The sequence below is a fragment of the Pituophis catenifer genome, unplaced genomic scaffold, assembly GCF_029215685.1.
Source record: "Pituophis catenifer annectens isolate HBS135680 unplaced genomic scaffold, rPitCat1.0.hap2 SCAF_2, whole genome shotgun sequence".
Lineage (NCBI taxonomy): Eukaryota > Metazoa > Chordata > Lepidosauria > Squamata > Colubridae > Pituophis > Pituophis catenifer.
Genome location: NW_027256882.1, coordinates 71,871,821 through 71,893,212, shown reverse-complemented (window position 1 = coordinate 71,893,212; position 21,392 = coordinate 71,871,821). Strand labels below are relative to the sequence as shown.

General features: G+C 37.3%; 1 protein-coding gene across 1 annotated transcript in view; it reads left to right on the top strand.

The window, feature by feature from the left end:
• Nucleotides 1-21,392, top strand: part of COL7A1 (collagen type VII alpha 1 chain) — a 71,403-nt gene that overhangs the window by 9,280 nt on the left and 40,731 nt on the right. Inside the window, exons 13-29 of the mRNA XM_070934364.1 lie at nt 63-89; nt 177-218; nt 4,668-4,748; nt 5,273-5,308; nt 5,452-5,487; nt 5,814-5,894; nt 6,539-6,574; nt 6,775-6,846; nt 7,834-7,878; nt 8,078-8,113; nt 9,174-9,209; nt 9,960-10,064; nt 11,604-11,639; nt 13,559-13,594; nt 14,393-14,440; nt 14,864-14,899; nt 15,837-15,968. Of these exons, the coding sequence (XP_070790465.1) occupies nt 63-89; nt 177-218; nt 4,668-4,748; nt 5,273-5,308; nt 5,452-5,487; nt 5,814-5,894; nt 6,539-6,574; nt 6,775-6,846; nt 7,834-7,878; nt 8,078-8,113; nt 9,174-9,209; nt 9,960-10,064; nt 11,604-11,639; nt 13,559-13,594; nt 14,393-14,440; nt 14,864-14,899; nt 15,837-15,968 (921 nt within the window). The remainder of the gene's footprint in view (nt 1-62; nt 90-176; nt 219-4,667; nt 4,749-5,272; nt 5,309-5,451; nt 5,488-5,813; nt 5,895-6,538; nt 6,575-6,774; nt 6,847-7,833; nt 7,879-8,077; nt 8,114-9,173; nt 9,210-9,959; nt 10,065-11,603; nt 11,640-13,558; nt 13,595-14,392; nt 14,441-14,863; nt 14,900-15,836; nt 15,969-21,392) is intronic.

The window sequence follows — 21,392 nt, the reverse complement described above, 5'->3', positions numbered from 1 at the left end:
ACTATAAAATTCCCTCTTCTTATTTTAATCATTGCTGCTTTCTTGTCCTCTTTTCTCTGCAGGGAGAGCCGGGTCCTCCAGGCCAAACTGTGAGTGCCATATTTTTGTTTCCAATGTGTTGTTTTAAACCTTGATTCTGCATATGCCTGATGTACTGTTTCATTTCTGGTCTACAGGTTGGTGTGGGACCTGGAGAAGGAGGGCAAAAAGGTGAAAAGGTAATCCTGCTATAAAATCCCAATGTGGATTGTATTTCATCTTATTTTACCAGTTGTTAAGTAAGCAATTCCTACAACACTGAATTTACTTTTACAATTCTCCTGACCAAGCACTCTGTCAGAGTTTGTGGCAGCACACACAATCAGACACAATTAAATAATTCTGCAGGATTCAACTACATAAGAAACATCTTTATATACAATACCATACAGCAGAATTCAGCATACAAAATCAGCAGAATTCAGCATACAAAATCAGGAACACAGAAGCAAGTCATTACAGAGTAGAGAGATAGAGAGGCTAATATATTGTACAGAGGTCAAACCAACTCTTATATACAATTCAGCAAGTTTAAGCCACACCCAGACTCCAAACTGTCTCTTATGGCCCCATACAAACAAAATAGAATAAAATAGAATAGAATAGAATAGAATAGAATAGAATAGAATAGAATAGAATAGAATAGAATAGAATAGAATAGAATAGAATAGAATAGAATAGAATAGAATAGAATAGAATAACATAGTTGGAAGGGACCTTGGAGGTCTTCTAGTCCAACCCCCTGCCCAGGCAGGAAACCCTACACCACTTCAGACAAATGGTTATCCAACTTCTTCTTAAAAATTTCCAGTGTTGGAGCCTTCACAATTTCTGCAGGCAAGTTGTTCCACTTATTAATTGCTCTAACTTTCAGGAAAACTAAACTGTTCTAACTTTCTCCTCCTTGGATGGAGATGATAGGGCATCTGAACTAAAAAGAGAGCACCAAAGTGCATTAAAAGTGGTGATTCTGTCTAACCCACATTTTTCTACTTTATCTAGTAGTAGGTTATGGTCTACTTTATCAAATGCTTTACTGAAGTCCAAGTAAATTATATCGACAGCATTCCTCTGGTCCACTAATTTTGTCACTTTGTCAAAGAATGCAATAAGATTAGTCTGGCATGATCTGTTTTTGACAAACCCATGTTGGCTTTTGGTTATTACTTGAAATTACTGAAATATTATGTTTCAGTTTCTAAACAGTCCCCATTGGTTGACCTGTTACCATGTCTATCTAAACAGTCCCCATTGGCTGATCTATTCCAGTCTATGAATATTCATATTCTGACCACTCATCCTATCTCAAAACTGACTATAATAGCATTAGCAGAAGCACAGTCTTATACACAGCTGTTTTTGCTTCTTTCAATACACTTTCATTCCACACAAGAACCTACAAATTGCCTCACTATCTTCCTATCAGTTTTGTACATCTTACAGTGTCTTCATCCACTGGCTTTTCTTGAATAAACATTCTAAGAGGGAATTCAGATTCAGCCACTCTGTCTAGTTTCTCATCGTCTATGTATAGCTTGCAATTAGTCATGCTATTTTCCTTGCCAAAAACAATATTGGTCCTTAGTGACATTAATTCTAAGATCCACGCTCCTCACTTTGATTTGTAAATAAATTATATAGGATTTGTTTTCTTGACATGTCTTGTTTGTCATTTTTAGTAACTTTGATGATTTAGGTAGAGCCTGGACTTGTTTTGTTACAATTTTTCTTTTTCACCATTATGTCTTCTATTTTGGGGTAGCTTGACTTAAATGCTATGCTGCTTAGAGTGTCATGATTGTTTAATTATGTACAGGGGGCAGTAAAATAGGCAAAATTGGCCAGCGAAGTAAAATAAAATAGAATATGAAGAAAACAAATAAAACAGAATAGAATGAAACATGGAGCAACTAGATTGTCCTATAGGTTTATTGGTACCATTTTTCCTGCTTCACTTGTTACTACATTTTAAGGACCTATTATTTGCTTCAAATTATCTAGGTTCACTACAGAACAGTCTTATCTCTGTACATAATTAAGTGTACATTTACATCTCTAACAACAGACTTATAACGTTGCTTCAAGCATTTCTCATACATTTGTCTATAAATATATTAAACAAGGCATTATGGTCTTAATCTGGGCTCAATATTGATTGATTTGCTAAGCATTCTATTTATTCTCATACTTGGGAATATCTTTCCCTTTCTATAATATGCCGTTCTTAATCACTTCCAATAAACAAACCGTTTATGTTTTTACATTTCTCAGTGATTTGCTAAAGAGCAAAAATATGATCAGCACTGTCAACAAAAGCTGCACTGCACTTTTGAAATGTTGTTCCTTCATACATTTTAGATCAGAATTCTACCATATGCCTTCCCAGACAGCACACTTGATCAATTAATTCCCATGTGGTTTGTGTATTTACTCTGCTACTTTTCTTTTGTATAAGGGAAGAATAATGGCATTCTTCCAATCATCAGGCAAAGATCCAGACTTCATATATAGATTAAACAAATCACACAGCTACTCCAGAAGCAAAAAAATCCATATTTTAATCTTTCTCCAATTATATCATCATTTTTCAATATTCTCATGGCATTTATTATTTATTTTGCATGGTATCTATCTCAAATATGAATGTTTATAGCATCTCAGTTCCTTTCTTCTGGGTATAGTTATCATTCTTATGCAAATCTCTCTAATATCCTTCCTGCATTATTCTACTTCAATTTTATCCTAAATTACTTTTAGGATAAAACCTCATTACAATTTTTGAGACTTCATAATTACTCGTCTTTGCCCACATATAAAAAATACATTTCCAACAAAATTTTCATGCATTTTAATTATTTTTAATGTTAACCATTCCTTGTCATTTTGATTATATTCTTTGCAAAAATATACATATTTTTATGTATTCATTTATTATTTTAAGTTCAAGTTGATCAACTCCTAGCAATGCTAGGCAACTTGTAAATAAAAGAATTAAAAGACAATAAAGTGTATCAAGAAGAAGAAAAGTCATTTTTCTCTTATCATAATTTCTGGCAGTAATCATTTTCTGGCGTGTATTCTTTCTCATCAATAACCTTGTCACCTCATTTTTCTACCAAGCATCGGTTGTTCCATTAATATAAATCCATGTACATCTGTGTGTCTCTGTAATATAATTCTTTGTATTCTGTTGCAAGCAGCTTCCAGATCTTCTTTTGCTTCATTCACTACCAATATATTCTGTATGAGAGATTAAATTATTTTCCTAGAGGACTTCTCTTTCCTCTTCTTGCAATCAATCTACATTCCTTTGTTTCCTTCATTTCTTTCTTTACACATTTTTCCTAAGATCCACTTTTTACATACCAAAAGATGGCCAACCCCACATTCAGAAAGTCTCATCACCATTCCCTTCACTGATTCTCCTGGTCTTCCATCATAAAGAATGAGATCAGTCATGCTTTTAGATTTATAGTCATTCATTTGCCAATAATAGACTTGAGAACATATTTGAAAGCAACCTTTTTCTAAGCTACGGTAGTTCCTTGTCTCTGGTTCCTTTTACTTTTCTATACTCTTTCATCTCATTCATATCCATGCATTTGTGTCACTCATTCAATATGGTATATATTTCCCTAAATCATATTTATTCAGAACTCTGCATAATTTTTTCCAAAATTAATCCAAAGTTCTTTCCGTACACACTATTCATTTGAGTATATGTAGCTGCTACCAGCCATAGATTCCTACTTTCATGCATAATCATACTAATCTACCATTTCACTATTTCTCAAATTCTTTTCAATTGTTTCATTTATCTTTGCTTCCCTGTATGCAGTGATCAACTCCACAAGATCAGATAACTTTCATTCAGTTTTATTACGGTACATCATTCATCCTAGCTTCACAACATAATTAGGTATTTTTCCAGCCCATTCAGTACTTTGCAGAATTCTTACAGAAAAGAGAAAACACATCAGTTTTCCCCTCTGCCATTGCCCCAGTTCAGCTCCACCGCGCATGTGCCTCCCACTGGCCAGCTGGTCTTCAGGTCTCTGCTGCGCATGCATTGGGGGTGGGGCACATGCAGTTGGGCCACGTGTGCATGCAGTTGGGACGCACGTGCATGTGTGGGGGCAGGGCGCATGCAGGGGGCTGCGCACACATGCGTGGTGGGCGAGACATAATGGGTTGCAGCTATCGGATCCCTACCTTACAGCAAATGGGAGGGAAATATCCCAGTGTGGAGTGATCTTTCCAGCATATCCTGTATACTATTCTGAGAAAATATTACTCATTTCTCAATCTGGACATTTTTATGTATTCCTATAATAACTCACTTTATATACCAGTTTTCTGAATCTAAATAGTTTGAGCATTTTAAAATAATATTTTAATTCTTTCTTTGCACTCCTGCTTAATTTGTGATACTTGTTAGGTATTTTTCTTCACCTGCTGAAGGAATTTAATAAAATTTGCCCATTTGTGTAAAAATGCATTTAATGTCATATCTAGTTTGGGCCTCAAAGAAACTGGGATTCTTTGGATACCTTAAAATTAGTTTCTGTGATTTAGTTTATAAAAAAAAATAAAACTACTTGTGTGCTAGTTGTCTTTTTCCATTTTAGGGGGAGCCAGGAGACCCTGGAGAGGATGGCATGAAAGGAACAAAAGGAGAAGTTGGTTTACCTGGCCTGCCAGGAGAACGGGTAGGTTCCAGCTGCCACGCTGCATCTTTAAAGAAGGAAATATGGTGCCTGCTTCAGCTATTCTAGTCATGCAGTTAAACATGGAGGGAAGGAATTGGCACTTTTAATCCTTCCCCCTTTCTAGCATCACTCCAGGATTTGAGATGGAGGTAAGCTTTTGAAACTGATAATCTTCTCTGGTATTGAAAGAATTTCTTGTAATTGAGAATAATCATAATCAGGCTTCAAACTCAAATAGACAGAGTAAGCCCTCTGCTTCTGAAATTCACAGAAAAGAATTCACTAATTAGGAAATGTGATATGCTGGTAACTATCAATACACTCTTAATGCAGTGAGAGAATGAAATATGAAGAGCACGAGATGAAATTACGGCTTGACCAAGTCCTTTGTAGTATAAACAGTAGTAAGGGGAGATGGTAAGAGGTTTTGGGAAGGCTTGTAAGTCTACAATCCAGGGAACTAGTATCAACCATTCCTTTCTCATAAGAGAATTGCAGAGACATCTTTATCCCCTCTCTTCCAGGGAATTGAAGGTGCCAGAGGGGTCCCTGGAGTTCGTGTAAGTCTTTTTTTCCCCCTTTTTTATATGCTTCAGAAGGAAATGTAATGCTGTTGCTTCCTCTGGGATTATTGAATAACAGAGGACCCAGTCTGCATAATCATTTTTTAATTAGATGGTCTGTCAACTGTCTCATTTTTCAGGGTGACCCTGGAGATCGAGGCCCAGTAGGAGAGAAGGTAAGAGTTTTGATTTTATCATTCATTAGAAGATATTATGAAAGAAAAGACACTGGTGAAATCCCTAATAGCCCACCAAATATTTTTATAAACCTACAAGATCTGATATTTCATACAGAATTTAGAGAGAACCTTAGTGTTTTTTTTTCTTTTTAAAAAGAAAAACAAAGTAGCCTCCATTATTGCAGATAAAAGTGGATTTTGTCAAAATTATTGAACGGTCGATGTCCATGGTCTCATGAGCAGTAATTTCATTAATTCCCACAGCTCTTACTTGTTGCCATGGTTGTTTTCTCATTCATTTATTCATTTAAATTTTTCCTCAGGGTGATCGAGGTCCTCCAGGCCTGGATGGTCGGAATGGCTTGGATGGAAAACCTGGACAAATAGGTCCTTTAGGCCAAAGAGTAAGTCTGATACTTGATGCCTTCAGGTATATCAGGACTGCAGCTCTTAGATTTAACAGTTGTTAAGCCACAATGATGCTGCATTACTCTTAGCAAAGTCAGCTGTTTATGGGAAGCTGCTGCTAAGTCCAAAGGAATATTTTGAACATTTTGTACTGATACCAATGCTCACAATAAGGGAGTCACACTGAGGATCATCTTGTTAGTTCCAAAATATAAAAGTTAATTATCATTGGTCTTTACTGGAGCATATTAATTGATTTTATATATGCAAGTTTTATTTTCATGGCATTATTAAGCAGAACAATATAAAGAAATGATATTTTTGATGTGTTGAAGCTTGGATACTACTGTACAAATGTTATGTAAATTTTATGGGATCATCACTATAGCCATTTGTCACTATTTGTCACCTAGAAAAAAGGAAGTTTAATAACCTCATTTAGGAGATTGAAACTGGGTTCATATAGCACACTGGACCACAATGTGAGGTGCGTTGGGTTGGATTGGTGAGTGAGGTGCACAAATTTAGCAAATATATTTAAACAAATATTTTGGGGAACTGCAGGTAAAAGAGAATGACATGAGCACAAGGCACAGTTCAATCCCTGACTTCTGATTGCATCATTGCTTTATTTTCTTAGGGTGATCCAGGAAAGCAGGGTGACCCTGGTCGAGATGTAAGTATAAAGAAACCACTGACCTCTGACAAGCCTAAATAAGATAAGCGGCTATTTTCCTCACGTTTAATTGATTTCTGGATAATCTGCATAGAGCTTAATTAGCATTCTTTCTCATATTAGGGAGCTTTTTCATATTCTATTCTGCATATCCACAACTGTCTGTTTTTGTTTTTGTTTTTTTGTTTTTTAAAAAATAGGGCTTGCAAGGTCATCGTGGAGAGCAAGGTCCTCCTGGAGCAATTGGCCCACCAGGATCTCCAGGACTGCCTGTAAGTGAAATGGTTAAAAGACTGATGTGCATCCACTGCCCGTATGCAACATATGGGGCTGAAAGCTAATATGCATATTTTCCAGTAGGAACATTTGTTAAGTGGGCGGTCATGTCTGCACTAATCACCACAGCTGGCCTCTGCTAGTGGGTAAATTGCACAGTTCTAGTGAATCAATACTCAGTTGACTACAAATGAAGGCAAATTGACTTCTCAGTTGACTAACTCACAACTGTATATACCGGTAGTACTGTATACCTCAGCCATAAAATGTAAAAACTTAAGATATATATTAGTTCAGTTTTCCATTTCTGCTTTTTAAATTTAAAAAAATATTTAGGTTGACAACTGGAGCAAAATTAGTTAATAGAGAGTGATCTTGGGCTAAAGTGATTGGTAATTAAATTCTATTCAATTCTGGATTCGTGTGGTGATCTTGGCAATTGAATTCCCATCTATCAATTTAGGCTTATAATTTAACAGGATGCAACATACACACACCCACACACAGAGAAAATGTGGGATAAGGAGGGAGAAAAATAAAAACTCTGGCACCAATTATTAATACTATATAGATTTTATAATGTCTGTGGATAATTAGCCACATGGAAATTTATAGTTGTCTTGTCATCTAGAATGCAACAAATTCCAAGGAGGAGAAGTCCAGAATGACTGCACTGTCAACCAGACCAGTAAAATAATTCTGTTTTCTGTCCCACTCTTTGATGTGGTCCAATGGAACAGCTGCTGGATGAGAGTTTTGGGGAAAGACAAAACCCGATGAAGATGTCTTGTTAACAAGAATCTAACTGAATTTCACTTCACTTGAGTTTACTTCACTAACTATTGGTTGCAACAAAGTCATATATTCTGTATGGATTCATCCATCCTGTGTGTTCCTTGAGCCTTATGCAGGATCCTTATGCTTGTTGCAGTCAAGCTGGTGAGAGCTGTCTTAGCTGGCTGATCTCCTACATTTTTTTCCAGGGCAAATCTGGTGAAGATGGCAAACCTGGGCTGAATGGGAAGAATGTGAGTGTGGGGTCTGATCCCTCTGACCTGCTAGAAGTGGGGCTTCAGGTCTGACAGGCAAAGCCTGTATTGGGGTGGGAAGAAAGCAAAGAGAATAAAATGTGCTGTTTTCTTTCGTTCGTCTAATAGTAAGAGTATCATAGCATATGCTTCTAAACTAATCTGGAATACAAATGTGAACAAGATGTTTACTTTCCAGGGAGAAGATGGGATCCCAGGAGAAGATGGGAGAAAGGTAATTTCCTCTTACATACTTCCAGCATTTCAACTAAACTTCTATCTCTTAACTAGAAATTAGAACCAAATTTCTTAAGAAGGGTCCCTGTTTCTCCTCCCTATTTCAATAACAGTTTTGGGCTATGTATAAATTTAGAAAATGCCATCAGAGGCACCAGCTCTATTCCTTGTTTTTCTGAGAGCTACATACCAATCCAAATAAGCCTTTCTTAGGAAAATTGCTTTTAATTCCACCACCACCCAAAAAGAAAGTAGGAATATTCTTTAGAGATGCCAGTCTCAATTTCATTCCTTGTCTCACTCCATTTTCCTTCCAACACTGAGCCAGCATTTCACACTTGGCATATTCAGTCTTTGTTGCCCTTTCCTAAAAATAAATAATAAAAAATAAATATTTTTGTAAGTGTTGAGCAGGCCAAGGAATTAGCTTAAGTACCTGTCTAGAGACATAGGAGAATGATTCTTTTGCGAGCCAAGAACCAGCAAATCTAAAAGAGACCTAATTTTGCTCTCTGTCATAGCTTAAGTTGAATAGCAGATCATTGTTGATTTCTTCACTTCATAAGTGGTCATTAGAAGATAAGAGTCATTCCTTTTAGGGCCATAGTTTTGTTAGGCAATGATACAATAAGGAATTGGCTCAGCACACATCTACGGTAGGCCATTTTGGCCCTCAGCAGTATCCAGAAAGTAGTCCATTTTATTGATTTCCATCTCAGTAGAGGAGTGTAACAGAAAAGTCCTCTCAGCATATTCCTTTTAGGGCCATATATAGCAGGGGTGTCAAACTCACAGCCCACGGGCCAGATGCATCACGTGCTGGCCACCCTCACCCCAGTTTAGCGAAGGGGAAAAAAGTCACATTATGTCACGTGATGATGTGACATTGCAATGTCACGAGTTTGACACCCATGCCCTATAGGGTTAGGTGACTATCCTTTTTGGATGGTGGTAAAATTCAATGTGATGGATGTTAGGATCCAAGAAAACTTTACTATTTATAAGAAAACTCCAGAATGCATACAAATAGAGTTCTGATTTTTTTTAAATGTGTTTAGGGGGAGAAAGGTGAATCTGGAACACCTGGCAAAGAAGTAAGTACTTTTCCATAACAATGAGTTTTCTTCGCAAGTTTGTTTTTACCTTTATTCTATTTTTTTTTAAGTAAAGGCACTGCCAGGGTTATCTGCCTGAAAAAGTAAGGTAATCAGCATTCCAGATCACAGCGATCCTGCCAAGTATGAGAGTAAATTGTTTCAAAGTAAAACATATGGAGGTAAAACACAGAAAATGCTATGCATGCAAAGAATCATGCTAGATTCTGATATAATTCAGAATAGCCCCATGTAAGTCGTGAGAAAGGAGAGATTTATCTTCACCCCTTCAATTCTCACAGCTTACCCCTTCCCAAGCTGTGAGAATTGGCACATGGGTAAAGTTTAAGGTAAAGAAAAGTTTAAGGTTAAGAAAATCTCTGGTCAACTTGCCTGGTCTTTAAATTGTTTTACCTTTATGCAAACATTTTAGAAAAAGAGAATTAGATTTAAAGTAAAGGGCTTTATAAAGTCATAAGTATGTAGGCTACCAAGAAAAGGAAAACGGATAGTATTTAGAAACATGGGGGCGGGGGAGATTGCTAGCAAGTTATTAGAGCCCAGAAGTTCTCTGCAGAGAAGAATTTACAACAAAGTCCTTGATGTCTCCTGTTAAAAGGCACTTCAGAAAACAAGGTTGGATAAGATCCTTGGCTCAAATTCTACAAAGCTGTTGCCAGTTTTAAAAAGACCGCAGGAAAGCTCCCTACAAACGATATCTAACTGTATTTGTCTTTTTTTTTTTGACAGGGTCCTGAGGGTGTTAAAGGAGAGAGAGGAACCAGTGGGCCCCCAGGGCCTCCAGGACCATCAGGTGTTCCTGGCGTGCCTGGACAAGTTGGTCCACCAGGCCAGGTAATTTCCTCCTCCTGCAGAATCTACAATAGGAAATGATAAATTACAATAGGATATGAACATTAAGCCTCAGCAGAAACTAGCATGAAGATGGATAAAGGCTGAAATTCATTATGGGGAACATGTGTGCATGTTCATGTGCACATGTGTGCATATGCAAAAAGAAAAGAAAAACATACCCTGTTTCCCTGAAAATAAGACATCCCCTGATAATAAGCCCAATAGGGCTTTTGAGCACGTGTGCTAAAATAAGCCTCCCCCTGAAAATAAGCCCTTCCCAAAAATATTTAAACGCAGAGCTGGAAATAAGACGGAAAGAAGAGGCCCATCTTGCTCCATGCGCCCCAAAATAATAAGATCTCCCTGAAAATAAGGCCAAGCGCTTATTTTGGGGTTTAAAAAAATATAAGACAGGGTCTTATTTTCGGGGAAACATGGGTAGAACTGAAATTGAAAAGCCAATGAGAGAAGCTGAAACAACAGAAAGAAAGAAAAAAACTTTGGAGCAGGATAATTTGCATGTACATGCACATATATATATATAAGTAAAGAAAAACATACGGTACATAAACCTTTTAAATATGCATTTAAACATTTATGTTCAGAATCATAGTTATATAGTTAAGGACAACATATTAAAATATTGCTTATATAATCAGTAATTAGTATATTGAATAAACTTATATTTTCATTTAGAGTTTTTCAAACCTTTTTATATGCTGAATTAGTTTTTTTAAGCAGAGCAATTTTCTACACTCTCAATATCACTAATCTGCTAGAAGAAGTTACCTTTGAAGTGTTCTGCAAGCTTATCACATAAGAACATGATGAATGTTTATACTGTATCAATATTTATTTATTTATTTATTTATTTATTTATTTATTTAGAAAAAGTGGCAATAGGCCAACAAGCTGGATTTGGGAACAAAGATCGTTTGATCTTTGATCAAAGATCTCCCCAATATTTTCAAAAACTTTCAATCAGACTAATTAATTGGGAATTACCAGTGAAGATGGTGATGAATACAATATATTTTACAGTCAGCAATATAATTTATCAAGTTTGCAGCTAATATGATGCCATTTAAATAGATTATAATCCCATCCCTTCTCTTCATGATCAGTTCCTGTTGACTTGGTATAAAAATAATTCTATACAAAAAAAAAATATCATTATGGGAGTCAGTCAAAATCTTAGATCATCTTTTCAAGAGAACCATTTGTAATTAATAAAATAATTTTTGTGAGAATTGATAGTAAATAAATATGCATTGCATTAATCAGGAAGAATTTAAATTTCTAGAAATCAGTTTGAAAGAATAATTGGTGAATTATGCTTTGGCTTTGCCAAAGAATTTATCTGAAATGCTCATAAAGAATGTTTATTCTAAATGTTTTGGTATTGCCCATGTGGTTTGCTATTATCTTGAGTTTTCTATCCTTTCTTAGTGGCTGTTTAGGGAACATGTTGGTTGGTGTCAATAGGATACAGTAAATGTCTCTTTCTAGTTCTCTAATAGTACATTTTGCTATTTTCAGAGTTTGCCCGGCCTCCCTGGAATATCTGGCCACAAGGTAAGCAAAAATCTACTACACATTGTATCACATCAGTAGAATTGTAAAAAAAAAAAAAGTCAGATGGCACTGCAGTTCTCACTTCTGTCTCAATGGCAGCTGAATTCTCTGTATAACTTTGCAGAATTTTTTTAAAAAATGTAGTTTCAAGCCCACACATGAAGGGTATAGTTATTGTTTTGGGAACAACACAATATATATGTGTGTCTTTCTATGGCTTTTTTCATCCCAGAATCTATGAGTAGAAGCAGATGGTATGTGAAGGAAGCATATTATACGTAAGCTATATCAGCCTTCCACTTATAGTAATGAATTATGTTATCCTATCTTTCACAATTCACCTGATATTGGAATCTGGGACATAAATAACTTTGCATCTAGATCAGGCATCCAAAGTATCTTTCCTCTAGAGCAGGATGTTTCATTCTACTTCATTTTAATGGTAAAATATTTTTTTAAAAAAATACAAAAAACATTACCTCACCAATAGAGTAAAAAGATAAATAGGGATTATAGTGAAAAAAAGAAAATCTAGACATATTATAGTGATTAAAATAAATGTTTCAAAAATTATCAGAAAAAAGATCCATACAATAACTAAAGATAACAATATAAAGTTTATTCATCTGTTCAGTTTATCAAATCTAGATTGACAGCAATATATTGCATTACATTATCATTTTAGAACACAAACATTTTGCAAAAATAGTAAACACATATCCTAGTTAACCATTAGTTAAAATTAGGAGAGTAATTTTTTCCCCAGTTCTGTAAAATTCTTTGACATGCTTCATGTTATTTGGGAGATAATAATTTTCATTTTTTGGAAATATTGGTCAACATCACATTGAGATCATTTAATATAATAGTTCTTCCCAAAATTACATTGATGTATATAGTAATTTGAAAATGAACAAGATTATAATTGGACAAGACCAGAGGCATTCTTCTTGGGCATCATGGTATAACTTCAGAAGATTAGAGATAAAACCATTTGCATGATGGTAACCCATATCTTCATAGAATGCACCTCATAAATTCAGTCTGGACTATATCAAAATCTGTTTAACATTCATCAAAATTAAAACAATTTACTTCAATTTTTTTGTTGCAATACTTACAATAGAAATTACAAAAAAAATATTGACAGGTATTTATTATTTATTTCAATTGATAAGACTGTTCATCTTGATCTCAGCAAATAAGAGATAAAAACATAAAACAATAACATCACCATAAATGCAAATTAGCAGCCAGGTCAAAAAATATATAGGCAGCTATGCAAGCATCTCGTAGATTGGACCACATTTCCAACCCTAATACGTACCTATTTTTTATAAATCTAGATTGAATTATAGATGGTATTACCATATATACTTTCAGATAAACTGAGAATTTTAGCTCCCAAAATAAACCCCCAAATTGGATTCAGCTTATTCATAAATATACATAAAAAGGAATACTTTTTAAAAGCACCCATATACACTCATGGATAAGCCAAACCAAAATATTATGAAAAGCATGCTACCGTGAGTAAGCCAATTGTGAAAATTTAAAATGGAATCTGTTCTTGAAAAGATTATTTATTGATGCAAAATATTAAAACAAATGAAGTTTTTCAGAATATAGTGACAAAAACACTTGAGGGTTGGCTTATCCATGGGTGGGGCATTTTTTCATGGTATTTTGGTTAAAATTTGAGGGTTGGCTTATGCATGGATGGACTCATTAGAGAATGTACAATATATGGTATTTTCTGTGGCTTCCTGGAAAACTTGAATATTTTAGCATCCACATTAAGCAGAGATATTGATCTACAATAACTAGGAGGTCTTTCTCAGACTTTAATATCTTCTAGAGCAGAACTGAATTTCTTTGTAATTCTCTGCCCAGTGACTTCTCATCCTGTTCTGTTTTAGGGAGAAAGAGGAGAACCTGGATTCAAAGGAGATCAGGTGGGCATTTTTCCCCAGGAATTTAATAATTCAAAATCAATTATTTCTAGAGGTTTGAAACTCATTATGAAGGCTTTCATGACACAAAATTTGGTCCAATAGGAATCCCATTTTATTGAATATGAATATGACTTTTCACTGAGCCCATCTCTTCTTTCTTTTAGTTATTTAACAATGAGATCTTCAGTGAGGTTTGATAGACCCTAAAGCACAGTAGAATCAGGTAATATTGTATGGCACAACTATTAGCAGATCAATGGCCACTGATATGGATCATCTGCAGTTTATGCCAGGTGTACCATGCATTTGGAAAGCTCCCCAAGTTATCATCCAACGTAGCAATCCATATATTAGTAACTCATACAGTATGCCAGAGACCTCTCAATTGTGCATTCCAGTGGCTGGTTTCTGATCTGTTTTATCACTATGATGAAAAAGACCCTGGAAGACAATGATTCTGGAGTGTAACTCAATGATTAATTTGGAAATTGCTATAACAGTCATAGCATACTGAAACTTTCCATAAGAAATTAGTCAAATAATTTACTTCACCCCTGTCATTAATAAAAAGGAGTGACAGGATGCTGTGCAAGATTTCCTAAAACACTTTGGATGGTGTCCTTGCCTCTTGGAGCTTAATCTCTGTTTCTAATCCGGAGAAACATCTGCTTTTCTTCTGTCTTTTAACTCTGATTGGATTTTGCTTCTGAAGTGTATATTGTATGGCAAAATCCAGATGTACACCTTGTCATTTGGACTACTTTCATTCTATTTTTTTTAATTTTAATTTTCTTTCAGGGGAGAAATGGTGAACCTGGGCCACGAGGCGAACCTGGGACAGCATCAGTGAGTGAGCAAAAGTATTATTTCATCATTTCATCTTGAAAGCCTAGGAAGGATAATTTACCCCTGTAAAAGTTTATCAATCAATCAATCAATTTTACTACAGTCATAGACCAGTTGTCCCTGTGAAAGTTTTAATTGAGAAGAGTGAACAATTTTATAAGATAGGGAAATTATTGAATAAAATGTTGGAGTAACAGAGCTGTGAAAACTCACTAATCAGGAGTTTTCTTTCTCAAGAAGCAGTTCACATACATGGGCATGACATTAAGTGATCTGTTAAATTTGGAATGAGTACAAGGAAGGATCCTAGCCTACATCAGGCAACTATCATCTTATTCCATTATGTTTGATGTTTATTTCCAATAGTCTATTTTTGTTTTATTTTATTTTATTGCTCATGGTTCCCCATTTCTGTTTGTCTAGAATGTTGAACGCGCCCTAGAAGCACATGGTATTAAGGTAGGAATTCAGTTTCTATCCTCCATCTTATCTCTGTACTGTACATATCACTGTCCCTCCCTCAGAACTCCTAGCTGGCTCTGTAAGTGAACATCTTGAAAGAGATAAGTGCTTCCAGCCTCAGGTCATATATGTATATATTAAAAAGAACTATCTTCTCTGAAATTATCTGAGTCATTAGATGGACCTTGGAGGATCTGTTTGATGTCTCATTACAGTTAGTCATAAGGATGGTAGACCCAAGAAAGCAAACCTTTTAGCATTAGCTTCTAAATTGTGGAACATTCTGTCTCAGGAAATAGTTTTAATTATTTATTTTTTGGTGCTTGTGTGACCACTTGAACAAGTTGTTTTAGAATTCTGATAACCAAACTAACGTAACTTAAAGGTAAAGGTCCCCTTGCACATATGTGCTAGTCATTCTTGACTCTAGGGGCGGTGCTCATCTCCGTTTCAAAGCTGAAGAGCCAGCACTGTCCAAAGACGTCTCCGTGGTCATGTGGTCGGCATGACTAAATGGCAAAGGCACACGAAACGCTGTTACCTTCCCACCAAAGGTGGACCCTATTTTTCTACTTTGCATTTTTTACGTGCTTTCGAACTGCTAGTTTGGCAGAAGCTGGGACAAGTAATGGGAGCTCACCCCGTTATGTGGCACTAGGGATTCAAACTACTGAACTACCGACCTTTCGATCGACAAGCTCAGCATCTTAGCCACTGAGTCACCGCATCCCACTCAACGTAACTTATATACAGTTTAAAGTAAAGCATGGGAGTCTTGTTTATGTCTGAGCCAAATTTCCTCAGTGCCATAATGGAAGTTGAATTAGGTTGGTGCCATCATTCTCTCTCATTTTTAAATAAGTTTAAGGAATATTAGTTTATAAATGTTTGCATTTTAGACTGTGTTCAGTGATTCTTCTTTGCTTCCTCATAGATTTCCCTGCTCCGAGAGATCACTGGTGCTTATGACGGCAGCTCAGATCAGCTACTGCCTGTCCCTGACCGCCGGAGAGGACTGAAGGGTGAGAGAGGAGATCCAGGAGAAAGAGGGCCACCAGGGAAGGAGGTAAGGCTGAGTTCTTCATACATAAGTATTAAGTGTATGTTTTGTTGTTCTTTTTAGTCTAGCTGGAGAAAGCTCTTCACACATATACAAACAAACCTCTAAACTCAGTATACATAATATTTTCCTGAATATTGTGTCCTAAACCCAAATACCATGGTGATGATGTAGACCAGGACCTGGAGCCGCATGTGGCTCTTTCATCCCTTTGCTGCGGCTCCCTGTTGCTGGTCGGCACAACAATTTTGAGAGGAGCTTCCAGTCGGGTGGGGTGGAAAGCAGGGCTTGCCAGGAGGAGATTCTATGGCAAAGGGTGGGTTTTACGGTCAGCTCCACAATTGATAGGGCTTTCAGTTAGGACTGGTAGAGGAAAAAGAATGCCGCACTAGGAGGAGACACTATGGTGAGGGAACCAGACTTCCGGTCGGCTCCAGAATTGAACGGGCAGCTTCCAGTTAGGACCTTTGTGGCTCTTTGAGTGTTTAAGGTTGCCGACCCCTGATGTAGACAAACGGATTCAACATCGATTAATGCTTATATGTTAGTATTCCTATAGTATTATTTAGAAAAAGTTCACTGAAAGTGGGGCAGAGACCTCAGGCAACCAATTCACTACTTTCCTAAATGTCTAAATTCTGTGATAAAAGGCCAGTTTCAAATTGAGGCTCTTAGATGTGAATTACAATGTTTGAAGAATAAAATATGAAATAGTAAGTTGCAGTACAGCAGACCTGGGTGACTTCTGTGAAGTTGAAACTCAGCTTTGCAATTCTATGGAAGGCAGCAAAGGTTTTTCATGGCCCTCACCAGATGGGTGTGCCCGAAAGTTTGCATGGTTTGGGTAAGTTGTAAGACATAAGAAATTCAAACTTTTAGTATTCATTGCATCCCAGCAGCCAGTTTCTCATAGGGTTCTTTACATACTTCCATAACTGAAAAAGAACCCCAAATCTAATCCACCTTTCGTTTCTTAGACTTTAAAGGATGATAACAATGAGCACATTGAATCACACTTGGAAGCCTCCAGGTGTCCTATTTTGCTCAGTTAAATAAGGTGAAGCATTGGATTGAGACACCTCTAATACCTCTCTCAGAATACCCTTTATGGAGAAGGTTGTTTTGCCTAGGTTACGCTCTGTATTGGAAGGAAGAGCTAAATTGACTGAGACAAGACTGATTTACTATATTTCTAATGCTTAGATGTCAACTGGTCTCTCCACTAAAAATGAATGGCCTTCATCTGCTTCTCATTCATAGGTCAAGAATGATTTGAAGCTTATATGTTTTCTGAGGTTTTCGCGGGTGTTTGTATGTAGGTCTTTGGTTATTCGGGTTTTCTCCCGCGTAAAATTGGAGGTGTCTTGGCAACGTTTTGACGAAGTCTCATTCGTCATCTTCAGGCTGGTGTTTTCGGCTTCGTGCTTCTAGGAGTCTGCGATCACACACATTGCTCCTAGAAGCACGAAGCCGAAAACACCAGCCTGAAGATGACGAATGAGACTTCGTCGAAACGTTGCACTTATATATATATATATATATATATATATATATATATATATATATATATATATATATATATATATATATGTCTTTTTCTTTTTCGTAGGCTTTTATGTGCATATTCTTTCTAGCCAGGTTTTACCTACGTAAACTAAGTTGTTTTGCAGCTCTGGTTGTGTGAAATCTCATTCACAAGCTTCAGGGCTTTTTTTCTGTTGACAAACTGCAACTCTGTGTTGCTCTCTGGGAGACTCAGATAGCTATTTCTGCCTTATAAGGCTTCGTCGGTGAGCCACACCCACTTCTCAGATATTCCCCCTGTAAAGGTATAATGTGTCTTTTTCTTTTTCGTAGGCTTTTATGTGCATATTCTTTCTAGCCAGGTTTTACCTACGTAAACTAAGTTGTTTTGCAGCTCTGGTTGTGTGAAATCTCATTCACAAGCTTCAGGGCTTTTTTTCTGTTGACAAACTGCAACTCTGTGTTGCTCTCTGGGAGACTCAGATAGCTATTTCTGCCTTATAAGGCTTCGTCGGTGAGCCACACCCACTTCTCAGATATTCCCCCTGTAAAGGTATAATGTGTCTTTTTCTTTTTCGTAGGCTTTTATGTGCATATTCTTTCTAGCCAGGTTTTACCTACGTAAACTAAGTTGTTTTGCAGCTCTGGTTGTGTGAAATCTCATTCACAAGCTTCAGGGCTTTTTTTCTGTTGACAAACTGCAACTCTGTGTTGCTCTCTGGGAGACTCAGATAGCTATTTCTGCCTTATAAGGCTTCGTCGGTGAGCCACACCCACTTCTCAGATATTCCCCCTGTAAAGGTATAATGTGTCTTTTTCTTTTTCGTAGGCTTTTATGTGCATATTCTTTCTAGCCAGGTTTTACCTACGTAAACTAAGTTGTTTTGCAGCTCTGGTTGTGTGAAATCTCATTCACAAGCTTCAGGGCTTTTTTTTTTCTGTTGACAAACTGCAACTCTGTGTTGCTCTCTGGGAGACTCAGATAGCTATTTCTGCCTTATAAGGCTTCGTCGGTGAGCCACACCCACTTCTCAGATATTCCCCCTGTAAAGGTATAATGTGTCTTTTTCTTTTTCGTAGGCTTTTATGTGCATATTCTTTCTAGCCAGGTTTTACCTACGTAAACTAAGTTGTTTTGCAGCTCTGGTTGTGTGAAATCTCATTCACAAGCTTCAGGGCTTTTTTTCTGTTGACAAACTGCAACTCTGTGTTGCTCTCTGGGAGACTCAGATAGCTATTTCTGCCTTATAAGGCTTCGTCGGTGAGCCACACCCACTTCTCAGATATTCCCCCTGTAAAGGTATAATGTGTCTTTTTCTTTTTCGTAGGCTTTTATGTGCATATTCTTTCTAGCCAGGTTTTACCTACGTAAACTAAGTTGTTTTGCAGCTCTGGTTGTGTGAAATCTCATTCACAAGCTTCAGGGCTTTTTTTCTGTTGACAAACTGCAACTCTGTGTTGCTCTCTGGGAGACTCAGATAGCTATTTCTGCCTTATAAGGCTTCGTCGGTGAGCCACACCCACTTCTCAGATATTCCCCCTGTAAAGGTATAATGTGTCTTTTTCTTTTTCGTAGGCTTTTATGTGCATATTCTTTCTAGCCAGGTTTTACCTACGTAAACTAAGTTGTTTTGCAGCTCTGGTTGTGTGAAATCTCATTCACAAGCTTCAGGGCTTTTTTTCTGTTGACAAACTGCAACTCTGTGTTGCTCTCTGGGAGACTCAGATAGCTATTTCTGCCTTATAAGGCTTCGTCGGTGAGCCACACCCACTTCTCAGATATTCCCCCTGTAAAGGTATAATGTGTCTTTTTCTTTTTCGTAGGCTTTTATGTGCATATTCTTTCTAGCCAGGTTTTACCTACGTAAACTAAGTTGTTTTGCAGCTCTGGTTGTGTGAAATCTCATTCACAAGCTTCAGGGCTTTTTTTCTGTTGACAAACTGCAACTCTGTGTTGCTCTCTGGGAGACTCAGATAGCTATTTCTGCCTTATAAGGCTTCGTCGGTGAGCCACACCCACTTCTCAGATATTCCCCCTGTAAAGGTATAATGTGTCTTTTTCTTTTTCGTAGGCTTTTATGTGCATATTCTTTCTAGCCAGGTTTTACCTACGTAAACTAAGTTGTTTTGCAGCTCTGGTTGTGTGAAATCTCATTCACAAGCTTCAGGGCTTTTTTTTTTCTGTTGACAAACTGCAACTCTGTGTTGCTCTCTGGGAGACTCAGATAGCTATTTCTGCCTTATAAGGCTTCGTCGGTGAGCCACACCCACTTCTCAGATATTCCCCCTGTAAAGGTATAATGTGTCTTTTTCTTTTTCGTAGGCTTTTATGTGCATATTCTTTCTAGCCAGGTTTTACCTACGTAAACTAAGTTGTTTTGCAGCTCTGGTTGTGTGAAATCTCATTCACAAGCTTCAGGGCTTTTTTTCTGTTGACAAACTGCAACTCTGTGTTGCTCTCTGGGAGACTCAGATAGCTATTTCTGCCTTATAAGGCTTCGTCGGTGAGCCACACCCACTTCTCAGATATTCCCCCTGTAAAGGTATAATGTGTCTTTTTCTTTTTCGTAGGCTTTTATGTGCATATTCTTTCTAGCCAGGTTTTACCTACGTAAACTAAGTTGTTTTGCAGCTCTGGTTGTGTGAAATCTCATTCACAAGCTTCAGGGCTTTTTTTCTGTTGACAAACTGCAACTCTGTGTTGCTCTCTGGGAGACTCAGATAGCTATTTCTGCCTTATAAGGCTTCGTCGGTGAGCCACACCCACTTCTCAGATATTCCCCCTGTAAAGGTATAATGTGTCTTTTTCTTTTTCGTAGGCTTTTATGTGCATATTCTTTCTAGCCAGGTTTTACCTACGTAAACTAAGTTGTTTTGCAGCTCTGGTTGTGTGAAATCTCATTCACAAGCTTCAGGGCTTTTTTTCTGTTGACAAACTGCAACTCTGTGTTGCTCTCTGGGAGACTCAGATAGCTATTTCTGCCTTATAAGGCTTCGTCGGTGAGCCACACCCACTTCTCAGATATTCCCCCTGTAAAGGTATAATGTGTCAACCTTTACAGGGGGAATATCTGAGAAGTGGGTGTGGCTCACCGACGAAGCCTTATAAGGCAGAAATAGCTATCTGAGTCTCCCAGAGAGCAACACAGAGTTGCAGTTTGTCAACAGAAAAAAAGCCCTGAAGCTTGTGAATGAGATTTCACACAACCAGAGCTGCAAAACAACTTAGTTTACGTAGGTAAAACCTGGCTAGAAAGAATATGCACATAAAAGCCTACGAAAAAGAAAAAGACACATTATACCTTTACAGGGGGAATATCTGAGAAGTGGGTGTGGCTCACCGACGAAGCCTTATAAGGCAGAAATAGCTATCTGAGTCTCCCAGAGAGCAACACAGAGTTGCAGTTTGTCAACAGAAAAAAAGCCCTGAAGCTTGTGAATGAGATTTCACACAACCAGAGCTGCAAAACAACTTAGTTTACGTAGGTAAAACCTGGCTAGAAAGAATATGCACATAAAAGCCTACGAAAAAGAAAAAGACACATTATACCTTTACAGGGGGAATATCTGAGAAGTGGGTGTGGCTCACCGACGAAGCCTTATAAGGCAGAAATAGCTATCTGAGTCTCCCAGAGAGCAACACAGAGTTGCAGTTTGTCAACAGAAAAAAAGCCCTGAAGCTTGTGAATGAGATTTCACACAACCAGAGCTGCAAAACAACTTAGTTTACGTAGGTAAAACCTGGCTAGAAAGAATATGCACATAAAAGCCTACGAAAAAGAAAAAGACACATTATACCTTTACAGGGGGAATATCTGAGAAGTGGGTGTGGCTCACCGACGAAGCCTTATAAGGCAGAAATAGCTATCTGAGTCTCCCAGAGAGCAACACAGAGTTGCAGTTTGT